Below are 21,795 nucleotides of genomic sequence, written 5' to 3'. Positions count from 1 at the left end.
TTTTATGACACAAGTGCACACACCTGCACAGACACATGCCTCCCCTACACACACACACACACACACACACACACACACACACACACACATACACACACACACACACACACATGCACACACGCACACATACACATTTTTTTTTAACCACCAGAGACGTTTACTTCTATCACTGTATTGAAAAAGTTCCAAATGTCAGCACTGAAGCAGGATTCAACCCTATCTGCAGTCCAGAAATTCTGGGCGATACTGAAGAACACCAAGGTTACAGGGTCAGTGGATAAGACTCTTCCCAGTGTCCTGAGCTAGTGAAGTTTAAGCATCATTTAGTTCTCCTAGACCTCGACTCTAGGAAGTACTGAGGGAGTACTCCCAATGTGACCTGGGGGAGTGCTCCCAGTCTGATCTAAGAAAATGTTCACAAACTGACCTTGCACAGGCTGGTTTTATGTCAACTTGACACAAGCTGGAGTTATCACAGAGAAAGGAGCCTCAGTTGAGGAAACACCTCCATGAAATCCAGCTGTAAGGCATTTTCTCAACTAGTGATCAAGGGGGGAGGGCCCAGCCCATTGTGGGTGGAGCCATCCCCGACCCAGCCCATTGTGGGTGGAGCCATCCCCGACCCAGCCCATTGTGGGTGGAGCCATCCCCGACCCAGCCCATTGTGGGTGGAGCCATCCCTGACCCAGCCCATTGTGGGTGGAGCCATCCCTGGACTGGTAGACCTGGGTTCTATAAGAAAGCAAGCTGAGCAAGCCAGGGGAAGCAAGTCAGTCAGTGACATCCCTCCATGGCCTCTGCATCAGCTCCTGCTTCCTGACCTGCTTGAGTTCCAGTCCTGACTTCCTCTGGTGATGAACAGCAATGTGGAAGTGTAAGCTGAATAAACCCTTTCATCCCCAACTTGCTTCTTGGTCATGATGTTTGTGCAGGAACAGAAACCCCGACTAAGACAGACCTGATGGGGCATTCTCCATATGACCTGAAGAAGTGCCCACAAGAAATTTCTTTACAGAGGCCTGGGTGCCATGAACTTCTCTGTTGTACTGGACCAGTAGTCATGATTCATTCATTTGTCTGGCTGAGAAGTGTCAAGATTACTAGAAGCAGAAGAGCAGTATTGTTGCTTAACCCCGAGACCAAGTCACATCTTAGAACCAGCAAGTTAGGATGCTCTTAGGATTGGAGTTGTTCCTAGTATCAATCCCACAATGCAAAGGTAGACAGAAGATGATATTCATCACTTTCAAAAGCTACCATACCCTCCCACGTGCTCGATGCCATTGCTGCTACAAGCAAGCTCATGTGTACACTCCACAGAGACCTCCAGCTAACACTGTTAACTATTAGTGATCTACAAACAATTTCTATTTCCTCTTTCTAACTGCAGATCATCCCCAGGTACTGAAGACAGAAAGACAGAGACAGACGGACAGGCCATCACAACCTACAATTTATAATGTTAACAAGACCTTCCACAGTAGTCATTAAAAGAAAGAACTCGGTCCAGCAAGAAGGCTCCATGAACAAAAGCATTTTCCATCATACCTGACAAGCTAAGCGTGAGCACATAAACATGGAAGGAGAGAATCAGACCCACAGAATTGTCCTAACCTACACACACACACACACACACACACACACACACACACACAAATACACACACATACACACAAACACACACACATACAAACAAACACACACACACATACAAACACACACAGATACACACACACACATACACTCACATACATACACACACATACAAACACACACACACATACACACACACACACATACAAACACACACACACATACATACACACACACATACAAACACACACACAGACACACACACACATACAAACAAACACACACACACAAAAACACACACATGTACATACACACAAACACATATACACACAAACACACACACAAATACACACACACACACACACAAACACACACATACACACACACAAACACATATACACACAAACACACACACACACAAATACACCTTGACTTGAGTACATATGCACACCCTATCACACACAATAATAATAAATGATTTTGAATTACAATGAAATCGATAAAAATGTACCTGTACCTACTCATTCTAAGTTCTCAAAAGTTCAACACTAATGATTTAAGAATTCTTAAACAAATACCAAGTACCTGGAATCTCCCAAAGCAATTAGTCTAAGCTATTCCTACGTAAAAAAGCACCTTTCAGGTCCTATGAAGCCCCCAAAGCCATTTCTTCATCACAGAGTAAGAGATGGAATTTGAGGATTCTTCAGGAAAGTCTATGCCCACCAGACTCTTTGGTGTATCACACTTAAGAAAACGAATGAAATCATCACGGAGGAAGGACAGGCTCATCACATACCTGCTATTGAAACATACCATCCTCTATCAACCTGAAACACACACACACACACACACACACACACACAAGGAAAGAAGTTCTGAGAAAAAATATTGCTTAGGGTAAATATATTTATAGTCCACCTTTGCTTCCTGGAGACTCAGAGTTCTCAATGATCTAATCAATCACAGGAAACAAGAACATGAAGCCTTAAAATGTCAAAGGATCAAAATATTCAGGGGTGGCAGAAGGTAGACATTTATCCAGAGTAAAGCTTTCAGAGCACCAATGCTATGTTTAGAGAGAAAAATGTCTGTTGAATTTAGGAGACAAAGTAGGGGAGTAGGATTTCGCATAAGTGCAATGCTTGCCACTGACAAAGGCCCACGAAGTATTCCTCATGTCCTGTGCTAGCGTTTTCTGTATAGAAACAGGCAGAAATGTCTTTAGCACAGTGAGCAGAACTAACTTATATTTCCCTTCATGAAGGATGGAAGTAACGTGTGTGTCATTTCCAACCATCATGTATAATTTTTGTGGACTGTTCTCTGCAAACAAGAAAAAAATGTCAAAATGCTTCTAATAAAATAATAAGGTAAAAAAAAAAAAAGGAATGGGGAAACTGATCAAACAGGGAAGAGGAAGTAGAGAGGGAGACAGGGGAAAACAGACAGGACTGGGGTGGGGGGAGAGACAGACAGACAGACAGATGGGGGTCATGTCATTACACAAACGTCTTAAATTTTACAGACAGTAAACATGTTTAACATCTTCTTTAGTGTCAGGCTGGGGGTGGTGTGAGTGTCATTTACTCTCACTGGTGTGCAGCGAGTTTAAGCACCTAACTGAGGTTAGAATCAGAGGGGTTACTGACCTATTTCCCTTACGCATAAAGCAAGGTGAAAGACTTTTACACCAGGGTTTGGATTTGGCTTGAATTTTAATGACTTATTTAGAAACCCCAGCGAATGAAGTCTCTTAATGGAAACACTGACACAGTCTTAGACATACTGACATGGCACATCCAAGGAATTGACTCAGGAGGTGACTGTCTCTGGGCAAGTTGGAGCATGAGAAACTAGTCATGCTGGATTTGCTGGCGGACCCCAGCAGAATAATCAGGACTAAACAGAGAGAATGTTCTGCACCATCAAACTCTTTTTAGTAGGAAAACACATATAATGCATGGACACTTCATTCTTAAAGATACAAGATGGGAGAAATGTACAGTTTCTGCAAGACCTTTCTCCTGTTCTGAGATGTAACTGAAGTCAGTCTGGGTGAGGAATGCACAGACCCCCAAGTCTTCACAGATGACAGCTGTGTGCTCTAAGCCACACCCTCAACTCCAAAAAGTCATTCTTACAAAGGACAAACTGTGTTCTGAATTCTTGCTACTCTAAGACTGATAGAAGGAAGAGCTTAAATGAATTGTTCTCATCTAACTTTGTCCCTGAAGTCTCCAAGACCGTGTACTCCATGAAGATAAACACACCTGCTACATGTTTTCTTCATCGATGGGCTTTCTTCAAACCAGCCAATCTTTCCTACTTATTACACATGAATTTCCTGAAAGTTTCGTTTTTATTTAAATCCCATTGCTTTCATTTCACAATTGCTTTGGAGCTTGAATTTATCTAAGATTTTTCTGGTATCAAAATTGTACATATCTTTCTTTAAAAATCTAGGGTTTTACTCTGGAAATCAGTCTGACTGTTCCTCAGAAAACTGGACATAGTACTACCTGAGGACCCGGCTATACCACTCTTGGGTATATACCCAAAAGATGTTCTAACATATAACAAGGACTTATTTTCCACCATGTTTATAGCAGCCTTATTTATAATAACCAGAAGCTGGAAAGAACCCAGATGTCCTTCAACAGAGGAATGAATACAAAAATTGTGGTACATTTACACATAAAGTAGATTTACTCAGCTATTAGAAAGAATGACTTCATGAAATTCCTAGGCAAACGGATGGAACTAGAAGCTGTATTATCCTGAGTGAGGCAACCCAGTCACAAAAGAACATACATGTTATGCACTCACTGAAAAGTTGATGCTAGCCCAAAAAGATCAGAATACCTAAGTAACAATTCACAGACCTTATGAAACTCAAAAGGAAGGAAGGCAGAATGTGGATGCCTCTGTCCTTCTTAGAAGGAAGAATAAAGCACGCATGGGAGGAAATACAGGGACAAATAGAGGAGCAGGTATTGAAGAAAAGATCATCCAGAGACTGCCTTACCTGGGGATCCATCTCATAGGCAGCCACTAAACCCAGGCAATATTTATGGTGCCAAGAAGTGCTTACTGGCAGGAGCCAGATATGGATGCCTCCTCAGAGGCTCTGCCAAAGTCATACAGATACAGTTGAAGATGCTTGCAGATAACCATTAGACTGAACATGGGGTCCCCAATGAAGGAGTTAGAGAAAGGACTGAAGGAGCTGAAAGAGTTTGCAACCCCATAGGAAGAACAACAATATCAACCAACCAAACCCTTCAGAACTCCCAGGGACTAAAACACCAACCAATGAGCACACTTGGAGAGACCCATGGCTCCAGTTGCATATGTAGCAGAGGATAGCATTGTCTGGCATCAGGAAGTGTCTTTATGGAAACAAGTGGAGGCAGAGGAGGGATGGGATTAGGGGGAAAGGGGATAACATTTGAAATGCAAATACAGAGAATATCCACTAAGGAATCTGGGGTTTTATTAACTGAAACTTATTCAGAATTTTTTTTTTTTAATTTCTCTTGTTCTGATGATAAATAGGGACCAGCACACACCTATGCACGTCTAAATGTTTGTCAATATTTTAAGGACACACTAAATCATAAAAATACCAAGTCATTCACTTAAGAAACATTTATATACCAAATATATTACTATCTGAAGTGCTAGGGAGCCTGTCAAAACTCAACAATACAGTACCCATTCAGGGCTTCCGAGAATTTAATGCATGAAGTCACTAGGAATCACTCCCTAATAGAGAGAAAGAATGTGCCTGCATTTCAGAGCACACTTTGTGGCTGGCAAGGTGGCTCAGCAGGTAAAAGTGCTTGCACCTCAACCTTGGTAACCTTAGTTCAAACTCCAGAACCCACAAAAAGTCAGAAAGAGAGACTCAATCTTCATAAAATTGCTCTTTGGTTGCCACGTGTGCTTTTTACTATGGACATCTCTCTCTCTCTCTCTCGCGCGCACACACACACACACACACACACACATGCACATGCCATCTGAAGTTACTGCTGCAGACCTGTTATAATTGATTTTAGCCATTGGAAAATGCCTGTTCAGGTGCCTTCTAAGACCTTTCCTCTGGTTCATCTACACAACAAGGTTCATTGAGAAATGGGCTGGGCCAAAGCACAGGGTTCCTGGCCCTCATGGCCTGTGGTGTCCCCATATAATGTCGGTATAAGTAGGAGAACCTTGGGAAGGACAGACAGACTTACGAAGAGCAGAACTCATTGGTTGTCAGAACCAGAGTGTATGAACCTAGACGACACCCCAGGCTTACCCAATGGCTTGCTGGGCTCCCTAGCACACCTGGACCTTACTACAGACACGAGCTGAAATTCTGGAATACTTGAGTGTGCAGGAAATGAGAGAGAAAAGAACATCTTATCCCTTCAAGGGCTACCTTCAGCTATGGAAAATCAACAACAGCAAAGGCCCTTATCCTCCACAACCTTCTGTGTGCCTCTACAGCAATTCCAGCGCCTTGGCTCCAAGGCTGCAACCATGGCGGACTGTCCAAATAGTTCCTACATCAGGGCATGGCTTCATTTTGCTCTCCATCAAACGTTTCCTTTTATTTGGGAACATTCACCTCAGTCAAGCACAGGAAAGGCTAAACATGATTAATTCACATCTCACAGTCCCAGTGGCCTGCTTGTTTTGTCTAGGCCAGATGTGTCTAATTAAGTCATCTTAAAGTAAGTTAAAATGTTCAGCCTCTTGGGAGCAGGTTACACTGATGAATTATATACTGACAGTGGAGCTCAGAGAAATGTCCGTATGTCCCAGTCACTTACAAAGAGGTTCCGTGGTGAGCCGAGAACACTCGCTCAGACACAAATACACAGATATACATGCAAACACACACCTTATTTTCCAGCCAAGTAGAAGTCCTTAAATTTTATTTCCAGGCTTCCTGATACCTTCCAATCACCACACTTTTGAGGAATTTCCTTCCCTGTTTCCACAGAGAAGAAAATTCAATAGGTTTGGTTTTGAGGCACGAGTCAAACTTAAATCTAGTTAAGGGCCTAATGAAGACTTGTTTTATAAGGTGGCATAGTTAGTTGGTGTCATGTAGAGAATATGAGGAAGAGATTGGACAGAGGAACAAATGAAACTGGAGACTTTTAATTCTGAGGCGTTCTAAGCACTGGGTGTCAGATTGTAACAGAAATGCACTCCAGCAAGTCCTGAGCATTCTTATTCACCAGCCCAACATGATGAAAACACGTAACTGTTAATTCACAGCACTTCTTCCCAGGGACTCACTGAGTGGCTGCCTTCAGGGCCACTTAATTCATTTAGAACACTGGGAATTCTAATTAGCTGTATTGAAAATATTTCAGTGAGTATTTACTAAAGACCTTTTATGGCCTTGGCATAATGTCCAAAACTACAAAATACAGGGAAACAGTGTTCACATAAAGGTCAACAAAACATCTTTGTATTGATGGTTTTTACTTCATAACCCACAGATCCTCTCTTCTTCCTGATGATTTAATAAGAATTGTCCAAGCTGAGCATGGTGGGGCTTCCTCTAATCCCAGCGCCCAGAAGGCAGAGGCAGGCAGAGCACTGAGTTCTAGGCCACTCTGGTCTACACAGAAAGACTCTGTCAAAAACTAAAACAAAATAAAACAGATCTGTGAAATGTAATTAAGTGCCCTGAGATCCTTCCACACCCCAGCTTCCATACTGTTCTTAATGAAGTATATTCTTAAGTAGCAGGGGAAAAAGGAGGACAGGGAGATATATAATTGCTTAGCTTAGACAAATGAGCAAATCTCTGTTCAAGTGGTCTTTTAAAATGGAGTTAAAATGTTTGTACTACAGCCCGTGGGGTAGGGGACTGAGTGAATGGCTGACTTTAAACATTTCTGCTCTGATGAGGACAAAGACTTAACCGGATGGAAATAAAAGAGTTTGGAGTAGGCTCAGGTGCCGAGGAAAGCCACAGTGGCTACTCAGAAAGCACTGCGCGCTTCTCTTTCCACGCGAGGTAGCCTGGCTGCGGCAGGGCTGTCGCTCAGTCCCCCCTGAAGACAGCCGTTTACTATTTGGCTCCAAACCTCGCACAGCACTCTTAGGCCCTCAGTCCCTCTTAATTATCCACTCGTGCATCAAGAGGGAAGAAGCAGGTTGTTTTTAAGTTTACACACACACACACACACACACTCACACTCACACACACACACTCACACTCACACACACTCACACACACATACTTATACACACAGACACACACACACTCACACACATACTTACACACACAGACACACACATACTCACACACACACACACACACACACACACACACACACACACGAAAAGTTTACACATCTGGGTTGCCTTCACGCTGGCAGAACAACTGAAGAGTGGATTTTATTTCTAAAGAGATCTTGGCAAATGGACAGCACTTAATATGGACCAAGGACTTATGGGATGGTTTAAGAAAAATAGACAGCCAAAATATATCTAAATCTAAAAGCATCAACTGCAGGCCCAGCATTTCTTCTGATGGTGTATCTTGTCACCTTTGAAAAGAGCATGCATTTTCAAAAGGCTCAACACCTTGGTCAACACAAACACATTTATAAGATAAATTTTTTTCTAAATAAACAGTTGCTACCTAACTCACTCACTAATTGCATTTTTCTTCCAAAAAACCCCTCACTGCACCACATTTGTTCGCATTATTATAACTATTCCAAGGTTCTGCAGTTCGAATGGCTTAACCTGTAAAAAGTCTTCCAGCTAGCTCAGTGCTCTGTGCCATAAAGAGACTTTTATTTTATCTGGACTGAGATTAGGACTACAATTAAATTTTAAATGGAGACATTTTCTATGATTTTAAATATTCCAGAAAATGTGTAAAGCAGAGGATTTATTTACTCGAAGTTTAAAAAAAAGAAAAAAAAAGCCCAATGGCTCCACCAATCCACAATTTTGGGGCACTGTATTTACTAAAAGCTTGAATTTTTCCTGAGTTATTTGTCATTTACAAGGCTTCCTTATTTATGGGTTTATCATGTAAGATTAATATAAATGTATTGCGCATACTCAGTTACAGATGTATACTGTTAAACATTTGTTCCCAGCTCTTCATGATGTGTGTGTGCTTGTGTATGTGTTTGCACATATTCCCCTGTGTTTACACTGTGTGTGTGCATATACTAGCACAGGTTAATACCTGGAGCCACCTTCGATCACTTGCCTCCTTATCTGTTAAGGGCTTCTCCATTGGAACCAGAGCCTGTTGGTCCAGCGTGTGTCACTAGCTGGCTTTCTCTGGAGTCTCTGTCTTCCTTCCAATTCCTGAGATTTTAGGAGAAGCACTAAACCCAAGAGACATCATGTGGGGTTGGGGACCTGAAGTATGTTCCTCCTGTTTGTATAGCACATGCCCTAGCCAGAGTCATCTCCCAGCCCCTTCATGATAATTTGTGTGTGTGTGTGTGTGTGTGTGTGTTCTGCTTAATAACTAAGCATGTTTGAACCCCTGTTTGTCATCTCCAATTTTAATTTGTGACCATTATTATTATTTTTTTTTTGCTGTTGTTGTTGTTTATCTATTACTGCCTTCAAACTTTTGGTTCATTTATTTTCTAACTTTCATTTTTATTCCTTTTTACTCTTGTTCTTTTAGATTATTTTTCTTTCTCCAAAAACATTTCTAAAAGTCTGAATTAATTTCAACTTCTGTTCGTTCAGATCACAGTGGTCAGATATTAATACTGATTCTTTATTTTCATTACTGGCTAAGTGGCTTTTTATTTTAACTTCATCCTAGATCCAGTCCCTCCTTTTGAGTGCTCGGTATTGCTACATGTGGGAGCTAGAAATGCAACTAGAATGTGTTGACTCGGGTATAAAGGGCGTCCTGACACTAGAGCTGCACCTCTGTTCACACCTGCAGACGCCTGAGCTTTCCCGTAACCAACTCGAAGGCTGGAGTTAGTGCGCTGTTCGGGCCCCTCCGAGCACCAGGCTGTGTAAAGGTTTGCAGTGCTGGTAGCAGAGCCAGGCGTTTCACTGGCACTTCGTCAAGTGGCAGCAGTGTAGCTGGCTAAGTCAGAAGAGCTGGACCAACACCATGATTAGAAAGAAAGGGGCCCAGTAGACAGAGAAGGCCCGACATTTATAAGCTATGTCCTTGTCACGGGAGCTGATGGAGGATAGCATCTCCGGCTGCAATCTTCTCTTCCTGCCATCATATGCCTGCTCGTCTCCACGAAGATTGCTTGCGTCATTTATTTCAGCAGCAAGTTCCACCTCATGGTCTTTCTGACTTGGTCCCTGTCCTATGACATCCTTTGAAAAATGAGCTTTATAATGAAAAAGGGACTTGAGCTAAATCTGACTGGAAAAGTCCCCAGGGACAGGGAATTTTCTACCTCATTCTTCTCTAAAATTGTAAGTTAGATGTCACACCTGCCATGTTGTTGGCCACATGGAATCAACAAATTCTTGGAGGAAATACTATTATTGTCAATGGTAGTAGCTTAACTACAGAAAATAATGGGAGGTAGTAGGATAACAACAGGCACGGGTTGGTGGTAGGATAACAACAGGCACGGGTTGGTGGTAGGATAACTACAGGTACCGGTTGGTGGTAGGATAATTACAGGTACTGGTTGTTGTTGGTTGGATAACTACAGGCACTGGTTGACTGTAGGATGACTACAGGCACTGGTTGGTGGTACTAGTATAATTATAGGTATTGATTAATGGTAGAGTAACTACAGGCAGTGATTAGTGGTACTGGCAGAGGTGCCCCTCCTGGGTCCACTTGTGCAGGCCCAGCTGTGCTATTCAGCCAATGATTAGCCACTGTGTGTTCATGGTATTCACTGGGCTAAGTTGAGTGCTCTCCTGTCTCCAGATCTAACATTAAGGCTCATCTGCTGTCATTTTTCGGAGCCAGACAAAGACCTCACCCATCCCTTCTTCCCAAGTAACCCTGTTCAAATACTTCTTAAATGCAAATAAATCTTACTGAGGTGAAGTCAAGACTACTGGTCAACCTGCTACTCCATCTGGATGCTTTGGACAAGTAGAACCAGCTCACGGTTTCTGGCATGAACATAGAATCTTCAAAGCTACTTATCACCCCATGTGTACATTCCAGGAATGAAAGGGAAGTTTCCAAAGTCATTGGATCCAGGCTTGCATTTTCCCCTCTGGAAACACCGGCCCTCCGTTACCTTATATTAATTTCCTACCACTTCAGCAAAGCATGGAAAAGACAAGAAGGAACAGGAAACATTTGCATGGCTGGCCACAGTCCAGCACATCTCTCCCCCATATGGATTACTCATGAAGGGAACATATACATCCTTTCAATACCGCTGTCATCATGCAGGTGGAATGGCTCTGGGTGCAAGAAAACTTGCTTCACGCACAGGAAGACCTGAGTTCCGATCCGCAGCACCCACATAAAGAGAGTCATAATGATGGGGGCTTGTGCCTGTGGCCCAGGGCTCATGCATCAGAGACAGGAATATTTCTGTGTCTCACTGGCCGCAGGCCTAAATCTAGGTTCTGACAGAAACCAAGGCTGAAGGGAATAAAGCCAAAAGTCACAGAGGAAGGCATCTGGTACGCATGGGCCCAAGCACAGCTGCACGTACAAAATGCACAGCAAAGAGAGACATTGATGTCACGTCATTGTGACTAAAGTTATCAGTAAACATGAAGATGCTTCTTACTATTAAAGAAAAGAGTCTCAAGGCTCTGAGACCACCATCTACTAACAAATGTACCTACTGCCGGTTAAAAACCAACCAGCAGTTTCCCATCATAGCAATCCACATATTACGGTTTTCTTGTATCTGTTACGGGGAACCTCTATGTCCCAGCTTTTATCTGTCTTCCACAGCCATGCTGTCACCATGGCCACAACAAAGCATGTGCTCACCTGTGCGGTAGACAAAGGTGCCTTCCGTTTCCGACGACGATGGAGACACCAGTTCGTCTTCAAACTCGTTGGAGCTAAAAGATCCCGAATGGTTCCTTCGCCTCGTTTTCCCCATCATGGCAGTGCCGCTGGCCATGACGTGCCTCAAAGAGTCGTTAAGGTAACGATTCAACAAGCTGCTCTTGTATTTGGGCGGTGACACATAGTCCTCAGCTGCCCTTGACTCCGGTCTCCCGACAGCTTTTATTGCTGGGCTCTCCCCTTTAATCACAGTGTGGTGGGCGGGGGTGCTATAGCCCTCTTCAGTCATGTGATTTCTTGGGGGATTTTCTCCATCTAAGAGGGGAGAAATGTCACCAACTCATATTTGCACATACTTTCCCCAGCTGCTCAACTGTCATTCGCAGTCATTAAAAATATACACAACAGAAGAATATATGCCACATGTAAGATTATTTTTATATATGAATAATTTTTACGTAAGGAGAAGCAGGAGCCTGTGTAATTGCCCTGAGTATTTTATTTAGATGAAAATGCCTTCCCCCTACATGACAGATCTATAAACAGCAGAAATGGCTATAACTCCTGTTGCTTCATAAAACTATAAAGATGAAGTTGCCTCATGCAAAAGAAAACCACTGTGGACTACCATATCTTGTAGGGTCTGAAGACAGCACCCAGGGCAAACTTGTTGCAATAGCCAAGCAAAGACGGGAAAGACAAAAAACAAAAAAACTTGGACAAACCTTCAGAGCAGGAGCCGTCTTCGCTGCTCACACTGAGCCGTTCGGCGTTGCCCTGAACGTACTTGTTGTATAGCTTTATTCTTAAGGCCCAACTTAGATCCGGCTGCCGGACAGTGTTCTTCAGCCTGCGTCTAGCATTGGCGAACCAATTTGACACCTAAAACGGCATTAGTTTTCCAATTAACAGTGCATTAAAACGTGGTGGTCATGCAATTGCTTTCTCTTAAAGGACCCAAGTCCAGGGTTGCTGGTATGCACCCATGGTCTTAGCTACTTCGGAGGCTGCAGCAAAATCACTTGAGGGCAGGTTTTAGAGTCAGGTTTGGGAACAGTGGGAAGTGTCATCTCAAAAGAGACAGGGGATGGGGGGAGGAAAAAGGGGGGGAGAGGGAGTGGAAGGACAAACAACACAAGACTCCCCAAGCACAGGGAGTAGAAAAGTTAATGATTTTGAGTGGACTGACTTGTTTTCTTGAATTTTTGAAAAGTAAGAGTCTTCTGAGGATGTGCCGTTGTGTCCTGCTTGGGAAATGTCTAAGTTAAGGTACCAGGGCAGCACAGGGATGAAGACCCAACAGGAGGAAAGAAGGCACACATGAGACTTAAACAGAGTGAAGGTGAGGTTTGAGACTCACAGGCTCAGAGGGAGGCGGAAGCTGCCTGTGGGTAGGGTTTAATGAAGGCGGTGGAGGGCCAAGCTTTGGAGGCCAGCTAAGGAGACAGGACACTAACAGAGGAACTAAAACAGACCAAAGGCAGGGCAAGCAGAGCGGCGAGGAGACAGAGACCAATGGACATCTTGCTTGAAACTGAAAGTCCATTGTTTCGTATGCGCACCAGTGCAGACATAAAAAAAAGAAAGATATTTGAAAGCAAAGAAAAAATTACTTTCACTCTTTCTTCAAGGAGCCATTGAGTTCCTAGAGGCTGAAATGTACTTTCCTCATAAAATATCAGGATATCAACAGCATATAACTGTTTCAGAGAAAATAAAAGCTAAAAGAACAATATTTGCTTTTAAAAATATAAACTATACAAATATAATTTTTTTTTTGTGGATTTGTCCCAGAACACAAACTCCTATTATTATAATGGTTTGTGTAACAATGTTTTCACTGGGAGATTTTTTTTTCTTTCTTAATCATTTTATAAAATACACTTCAGGTATTTATAATGCGGTATAAGTGGTATAATTAACCAATGAGTAGCTTTGGAAATTGCTTGGTTCCTAATTATTATATGAAACTATTGTGATTTCTGCTTTTAAAAAGCAAAATTACATTTTCCTCCTCACATGTCTAGCATGTACTGTTTTATCCACACAACTTCAACACTGACACACTCATATTGTCCCTTCTGCCAACATGGCTGCCCTTTCACACTTTACCAGGCCATGGCCAAAACCTTAGCCTTCATCAACTTCTATTCCAGTCAAGCTGAGCTATCAGGGGGTCTTTAAATTCTCAGGCCTTCCTTTGCACACACAGGCACCTTCAGGAGTGTTTATCCAGCAGAGAGACAGGGACAGGTATTCCACACCCACCATGCTGTGAAGTTCAGGCCCTGACAAAGCCTTGTCAACACACGTGACTCTACAAACATCACACGCTCACCTGAAGCCCTGTAATAAAAGTGATCATCTGCAACCCCAGGCAGCCATTGACCGTGGAAGCCATCGACCGTGGAACACCTGGTCTCTTGTTCGCCTCTGGTTTTCTCACTTGCTGCCCAGAGTCACAAAATGCCCTGGCTGTGGCTTAGGTACTTTAAAGACATCCTCCAAAGTTCCCTCGCCTCTATTCTGCTCCCTTATATGGATCTTGGCAACTATCCTCAGATCCAATCACGATGCATTATTTTGACTTAGTCAGTTCACTTCCTCAGGTCACCATGAATGCCCTGCTGTCCTGTGACTATGGGACATCGAAAAGTGGCCTGGTTTCTTGGTCTGAGTTTTCTAAATACATGCCATGGCACGTAGACCTAGTTCATCCAACTTTTTCTGACCTTCACATATCCATCTAGGGGCCGGGACGGAACGCCGTTGTTAGAGCAGCTGCAGAGCAAATGCAAAGCTCTGGGTTTGATGCCTGCAAACAGCACAAAGGAGCAATGCCTCTGTCCAGCCTGCCTCCTTCTCACCCCTCCTTCAACCCATTTGCACGTGACTAGGCCTGCTTGCTTTATACCCACATGATGCAGAGTAAAACCCAATAATTCACAGGACACTTCATAGAACAAGAGTGAAATGGCCTTCTAGTTAAAAAAGCAAACATTAGTTCACTATGTTTCTAATGTATAAAAATGGAAGGATATTTAAATGTCATGGGGATTAATTGACTTCTCACAATTAGGGAGCATCTACCTTTTAATAGCACTTAACCTATTATAATAACATTGGGGAATTCCCAGAATAATCGAGGTTATCTAACAAAAGCTTTTTCTAAGCTGGTTCTATAAATTCAGCTGAAGCCCAGCATGCTTTGTGCATACGCTGCTGTACGTTAGCAACAGAAATGTACGGTACATCTTAACAGCTAGGTGCAGGCTGACGTATTTCATACTGACTTCCGTGCACAGCAGGGGTACTGACGGTTGATGAATTTGCATTTTTTGCAATTTTCCTTACGGAATGGAAATGTCTTGAGTCACTGACAATGACAATATAAGCTCACATTTTTTACATTTTACGCCTGCTTCCGATTGATTCCTTCATATTCATGCACATTCCCTCCCCAAGAGTGGGCTCTGGAACAGCGTTTAAACACCAGAAGTGCCTTTAAAACCCCATAGTTCAAAATGAAGGCTTACAGAGCCGGATGTCTAGAAGCTAGAGAACTGCTTTTTACCATCTTCATCAGAGGTGCTCAGGTTTGTCGTGTGGACAGAGAAACTGCAGTGTGAACCCAGAGGAACGGGCTAGAGTCTGTCCAGTTTTAAACACATAACACGAGGAAGCTTAGTTCGAGTTATGAACTTAAATGACCTTCTCTCCATTCTTACAGCACTCGGAACCATGTGCAAGGCCTCGTGGAGGATTTTGTTGAATATTGCAAGTACCGCCTTAGAATAAATACTCGACTTTCAGCAAAAGCAGCTCAGCCAATATTGGAAGCAAAATTTCTGTAGTCTGTGATTTTACCAAGTGTTCACATCACAGGAATGTGAATGCTAGTCCTGGAAGAGGCCCAGACACCGGGTCATTATTCCTTGGTGAGCTACAAATCTTATAATAAATCTCACACTACTTGTTACCGCTACAGAACAACACAAAGCTATTCCTATTCAAGGAGTACACAGCACATTTTTATAACACATGGACAGAGTTAATGATGGGAGCCGCACCCAGTACAATATTTTGTTTGCCTGACATCAAAGCCTGCCACAAAATCATTAATTTTGATCAAAATGCTTCTTAGGATGTCAGAAGGATGATGCCACGTGCAAACAGGATTTAAAGCCTCCTAGCAAATTAGGGCCAAAATGTTAGGGCCAATGAATAACAAATGAGTCACATGACCTGTCACTCATCCCTGTTCCATTTTCCCAGGGACGGGCACTGTAGGTATTAACCAATGTCCTCTGGAATTCTGTGTAGCAGAGAAAGTACTAACACACAGTTCCGCCTTTTTCCCTCTAGGCTTCACGGGAGGCGAGGAAAAGCAGGCTTCACAGCCTTCCTCAGCAGCGTAAGAGGAGCAAAGGAACTTAAAATTCTGTGTAGGAAAAGCCTGGCACCTACTCAGAGAAAAATGTTAAATTCAGAATAAGTGTCCAAACTCAGAGCCTCTTGTTGAAAAATGAAACAGTCTTGGGGATAGACTGTTTGCTATAAAGCTTGAGGAAGAAGCAAGAGGAGGCCCTGCAGGTTGGCATGAACCAAGGACTGAGAAACCAAAGCAGCTCTCCATAACTGCCCGCACACACGTGTGCATGACATATCTGTAGACAATTAAGTAAAGCGGGGCCTACTTGGTCATCATCCTATAAGACAAAGCTAAGAAGCTGCCCCAAGTGTCTTTCCTACAGTATTGTAAAACCAACCAGAGTTAAAGAACAGCCAGAGAATCATTCAGGAAAGCCATGCCTGGCTCTGATGTCTTTTCCCAGAAGAGAGCTATTCGTAGGGATAGTGTGCTGCAGGGAACAAGCCATGCTGTGGGGTGAACCCTGTAAGGGAGAGAAAACTACTCTTCTCCAGAAGGCTGGCCCCACGGGAGAAAGTGGCTCAGGGAAAGACTGACTCAGGGATCAAAAACTTGACTCGGATCTACACTTGGCCTCCAGAAGTGTAAAGTATTTGCATAATGTATGCAGCTTCTAAAATTGGACTATGCTATGGATGTTTAATCTATGTTTGACGTACATAAATTCCTATATATAAAAACAGATAGGTGGATGTGTGGGTATAACATATGCCTATGACGTATGTTCTTTACATACGCCATTGTGCATATGTAAATGTTGAAAATAGCTGAACCTAAACTAGATTATAAATAAGGTTCTTGGGTGGTAATTTTATGCATTTGAGTTTTTCCACTTATCACATTCAAGTTCAAGAAATTTATCATACTGACAATAATTAAAAAGCCGCTGTCATACATGCATTATTTATTATTGTAAACAATATTCACTCCACTTAAGAATTACATATCTTTTATTCTCAACGGTATAAAAGAGCAAAACATTTTGAACAAAAATTTCACATAATTCTTTTTTAAAAAAATGTAACAATGTTACCAAAATATAAGTGTGAAAGCAGTTCTTGGTATTAAAATTATCATTATATTTGGCAAACTACAACATCAGAAAATTAAAACTGTAACTTCGTATTGCAGTTTTTCTAAGACAACAATTAAAATATAATAGTTTAAATTTCTCACTAGAAGCTGTATTTTAAAACTTGTCAAATAGACTTGTTTTACATTTGCACCGCAGTGGACCACAACATAACCGAAACAATATTCTGTATTATTGTTAAACTCACTGCTAGTTTTCAAACACCTCCATACGTGCGCAAACGTCCAGAACAAGTAACAGGCCTCTTTAAGTTGACATGGGAGCATATGCATTTATTTTCATAAGTCAAGTTTTTTTTTCTGATTGTAATGACTTATTTAGAAACTGCTCTTTGCAAAGTTCACAGTTTTGTGCTAAATAGATCTCAAGCCAAAAATACAGAATTTTTTTTTTTTTTTTTGCCTCCAGTGCTGTGGCAAATCACCATTATTACAATTTCCTGTTAATAGGAAGGGAAAGCAGATGTTTTTCTCTAAAACTTTATTCTGAAAATAAGCAGAAAAATACATGGTAGAATTTTGTGGAGCGTTGCTACAAGCCAACACGAATGCTTTGTCAAACTTTCCAGTAATTCTTAAATACTCTGGAAAGAGATTTTTATTTTATCGAGTGCAGTTTTAGCCTGGATCTCACCATATCCTCTTTTCATACATTTTATGAAATGTCCAAACTTTCATGCATGAGCTACTGTAATATAAAGAACTTTCCAGCTCACCCTGTGGAATCTTTGTTCTGAATCTGTTAACACAAAAGTTTGCATCACTGCATTTTCGTAAAGAAATCTGCAGTGTGATGGAAAAGCGTTTAATCCGGGATGTGTTATCTAGAGCCCTCTGCCTGGAGCTTCCTCACCTCGGTAAAAACAGTAACTGCTCTGTACTGCTCACTGGTCTGGGAGAACTCAGAATACTGGCTGTGCTCAAAAAAGCTAGTTAAATATAAAGCAGTGCTTGCTCATCAGAAAGAAACACGCTGGTATGATTGGCAACATGAACCAGCCACTCACAATCTGGACTCTTCTCTTCTTAGCCCAACAGAAAGCAAAGTGCTGGGTCCCAGCTGTGCCCACACGAGGCAGCATTTAAAAGCCCCTTCCCACCGTGCCTGCTTTCTGACCTACCTCTGGGTAATAGTTATTTTTACTTAATAGGGTCCAATATGCACCTGCAGGCTCCCAAAAGCCGAACCAGCAGTGTCCTCAGCATCACCTGGGAGCTCTTTAGAAATGCACATTATGGCCCCGCCCCAGAACTACATAATCAGGAATGGTAAGCCCCCGCAGAATACAGCAATCTGTGCTCTAAGTAGACTTCCTGGTAACTGATACACACTAATTACGGGAAATAACAGTGTGTACACCATCCTTATCCATCACGGCTCTTAAATCCAGATTCCTATCCATCTTGTATCACACTGCACCTGGCCTTCCATTCTCTCCACCCACAACCATGCATCATGGAAACTCCTGCTGGACCCAATCATTCGCGCTGGGCTGACTGATACGGGTAAAATCCGTCTTCCAAGACAGGACCTGGTACCTGTGCCTATATCTCATCCTCTGTGGCAACAGAAGGCAAGATCTGGACCCGCCTCAGAACTCGAAGGCACCATCCTAGGAAGGATGAGGCGCAATCGCAGCCACTGGGGAAACCCACGTTGGAGGAGTCTTACCTGCACTAGCGTCATCTGCGAGCCTAGGGCCAACAGTATCTTCTCAGTCTTTGTCGGGTACGGGTTGTCACGGTGCTTGTAAAGCCACTGCTTAAGCGGCCGTGCCATGTCTTGCAGGGCCTGTCGCTTGTGCCTCACCTTCCCTCCATTTTGCCGGGCCCTGGGATGTAAGGAGAGGAGATGGACGAGTTAGCGGAACCTTGTGGGTGGCCTGAAGGCCCTCAGTGGTAGATTGCATTTCTGTGATGTCAGCACCCAGCCCGGGATTAGGGGCAGAGCGTCCCCATCCCACAACTGCCCAGCAACCCAGAGTGTCTACACCTCAACTCTAACAGCCCCCAGAGTCAGGGCAAAGGAAGAAAAGAAAACCCCACAATTTCTCGGTGTGAGCATCGACTCCTAAGCATTTTTCTCAATAGCCAGTTGGCTAAGGAATCAAGTTCCAAATGCAGGGCCTGAAGGGGGGGCGGGGCGGGTATTTTGATGCCATTAAGGCAGGGGTGTAGGGGTAGGGACGAACGCCACGTAGAAAACTGTTCACTAGATTGTAGATCTGGACCCAGAGCTGACATTTTCTTAGATCTCTCCTTCAAGCCATTGAGTGGCTCTGGCATCAGGCGAGAGCCGGACCTCCAAGTTCTTTTGTTCAGATCCTGGGGCTGTGGGTCGCCAGTGGTCAGAAAACACACACTGGGTGTCAGAAACAATGCAAAAGATGATGACTGCCTAGGTTCTGTGTAGTCCCGTTTTTCATTTAATGCTCTGAAAATGCGAGAAGCTGGAAAAAGGGCAGACCCTACAAAGCGCTCTAAGGCCCTTCCCTCTTTAAGAGTTTGAAAAGCGCAAAGCGTTGTCCTGACAGCTAAAGGTTTGTAAAAAGACCTCAGGAAAGCAGACCCTTAGGTGGAACACGCAGAGCAGCTGGCTCTGGAGCCTGCTTTGGGTGCTGCGCTCCCGGGAGGCTCCGGGAGGTGTCGCCGCGCATCTGCGAGCGCTCCCAGCCCGGGTTCCCGCTTGTGCGACTGCGCCCCTGCCTCAAAGGCATGAGCTTCTTCAAACTGAAATGCAATTGCACCCGTAACGACCTAATCTCTTTTACCATCCAGCCGCGCTGCAAAGCAAGCTGCTGGTGCTGCAATTCTGGAAGGGCGGGCAGCTTTAGGTGTCGCGAGGACCTGACCCGGCACACAGTGCGCTGCACACCCCGGGACTGGAGAACAGTTCCCGGACCCCGACAACCCTCTTAGCTCCAGAAACCGAAAGCCTCCAGGTCCGCAGCTTTTTTTCTCCGGGCTCGCCGCGGGCCCCGCCGAGCTGTGTGCGCCAAGGACGCCCTGGAGGAGTCCGTCTTCCTAACACTTAGTCCCAGGCCTGGGCAAGATCCTCCGGTGACAGAAAAGGAAGCTCTAGAGGTCTCACCTGGGAACCTTATCTGTTTGACTCCACTTTGTCACAGCGCACAGTGCTCACTCAACCTGCTCCTGCTATACTGCAGAGGAAGCAAGAAACTATGTCGGGTCCCCGAGTACCAGGGACCCCAAGGTGCGGAAAGACTGGACACCAAATCAATTTTTATCGAGCCTCCTTTGAACTGTTCTAAGGAATTAATCCTCCCAGTTTTGCGAAGGTGAATCCTTAAGAACCGGGCTTGCGGGTCCGGGAGGCGGAGATCTGCCCTCTTGGTGTAAGCTGGCGCCTCCTGAGCCTGTCACACCTACCCGCTTCTAGCCGCCCCTACCCTTTCGGATTAGCGGCTCGCCCCGGGCATGAGCATACCCTGTCCTCCGGTGTCTCAGGCTGAGGTTATCCTTGAGGGGCGGGCCGTCTGGAATGCCCACCTCTGGGCCTGTGTGTGGATTGTTAAGGACGCCACCATATGGCCGGCTGCCACGTTCGCGATCTGGGGTGCCTCGGTCTTCAAAAAGCACGGCTCCCCCGAGCTTGTTAAAGACGATGGTGTTCATGGTAAGGGCTGGCAGGGACACGCGGCCTTGCCGCAGCGCCTCGGAGTCCGGCCACCAGGAGCTCCGCAGCAGGGCTCGGGTTCTGGAAGATCAAGACGCAGCAGCACGTTACTTCCGAGTGCGCCCAGGTTCCCGCAACTGAGGAGCCCCGAACTTGTGCTGCTGGGGGGGCTGAGCTGAGGGGAGGGGCTGTACTGCGGCTAGTGACCAAGGATCACCCTTCTTCCATACCGAGCTACCTGCACACCCATACAACACTCCTGAAACAGTCCCCTACCCTGCACCTCTGATCAATCAAGCTCCCACACCTCTAGGAACTCCAAACAAATAATCTGCCTACTGAAGAGAAGCAATTTCCAAAGGAACTTTCGATCTCAAAGAAAGACACTCAGGACAGCACAGCAGAACCCACAAGGGATGTACTTTAAGTACCACACAGATTAAAGCCTCTTATTTGGGTATCCAGGGTTGGAAGGAAGAGCGGATATAAAGTGAATGGATAATTGCATTCACAAGGACGCGTCAATGCGCCCTAGATTTTGGTGTCAGGATTTTCATGTTTTCTAGATCCTGGACCATATGACAGAGAACTCTGCGTCGGCGTCTTTTGGCTAAACTCTCCCGGTGGGATAAGGGCAATGAAAAGTTAGGAAGAGAACCCCAAATCTGAAAAATAAATGGTCTCAGGACAAATGTCACCGACTCCCCCCCCCACAAAAAAAAAAAAAAAAAAACCACACACACAAAATCTTGCTAGGGAACTCCGAGCGAAGGTGCCACGTACTGTGTCCCTGGCGATTACAGTCCGCAGGAATTCCATCCCATTTCAGACGCTGGAAGCCTCCGGGTTGGCAGAGACAGGCACACTTTTCAGACTGTGGGCTCAGGGACAGCCCGGGGCTCACCTCTTTAGTTGGGGTGCCTCGAGGCCTCAGCCCGCTAGGAGCAGACATCAGAGCAAGGCACAACAGCCACAGAACTGTAAACCTTAGTGAGAATCGGGACATACCCACCTGCAGGATCTCCTTCCAACCCCCCCTCTTCTTCACGCACAACTCCGGGTAGCTCAGTC

At 44.3% G+C, this 21,795-nt stretch overlaps 1 protein-coding gene across 3 annotated transcripts in view; it reads right to left on the bottom strand.

Annotated features, from left to right (window-relative positions):
- Positions 1-21,795, bottom strand: part of MKX (mohawk homeobox) — a 63,611-nt gene that overhangs the window by 40,693 nt on the left and 1,123 nt on the right. For 2 of the 3 annotated variants that reach the window (XM_080916708.1, XM_080916710.1), the window contains exons 2-5: positions 20,536-20,805; positions 18,760-18,919; positions 12,289-12,445; positions 11,543-11,878 (exon numbers count right to left, since the gene is read on the bottom strand). In XM_080916708.1, the coding sequence (XP_080772834.1) occupies positions 11,543-11,878; positions 12,289-12,445; positions 18,760-18,919; positions 20,536-20,723 (841 nt within the window). In that variant the 5' untranslated portion in view covers positions 20,724-20,805. Of the gene's footprint in view, positions 1-11,542; positions 11,879-12,288; positions 12,446-18,759; positions 18,920-20,535; positions 20,806-21,507; positions 21,629-21,795 lie in introns of those variants that run through there. The other variant, XM_080916709.1, reaches the window with a different exon arrangement.

The sequence above is a fragment of the Micromys minutus genome, assembly GCF_963924665.1.
Source record: "Micromys minutus genome assembly, chromosome: 5".
In the NCBI taxonomy this organism is placed as follows: domain Eukaryota; kingdom Metazoa; phylum Chordata; class Mammalia; order Rodentia; family Muridae; genus Micromys; species Micromys minutus.
Note: the sequence above shows the minus strand (reverse complement) of the source record. Positions and strands in the feature narration are given on the sequence as shown.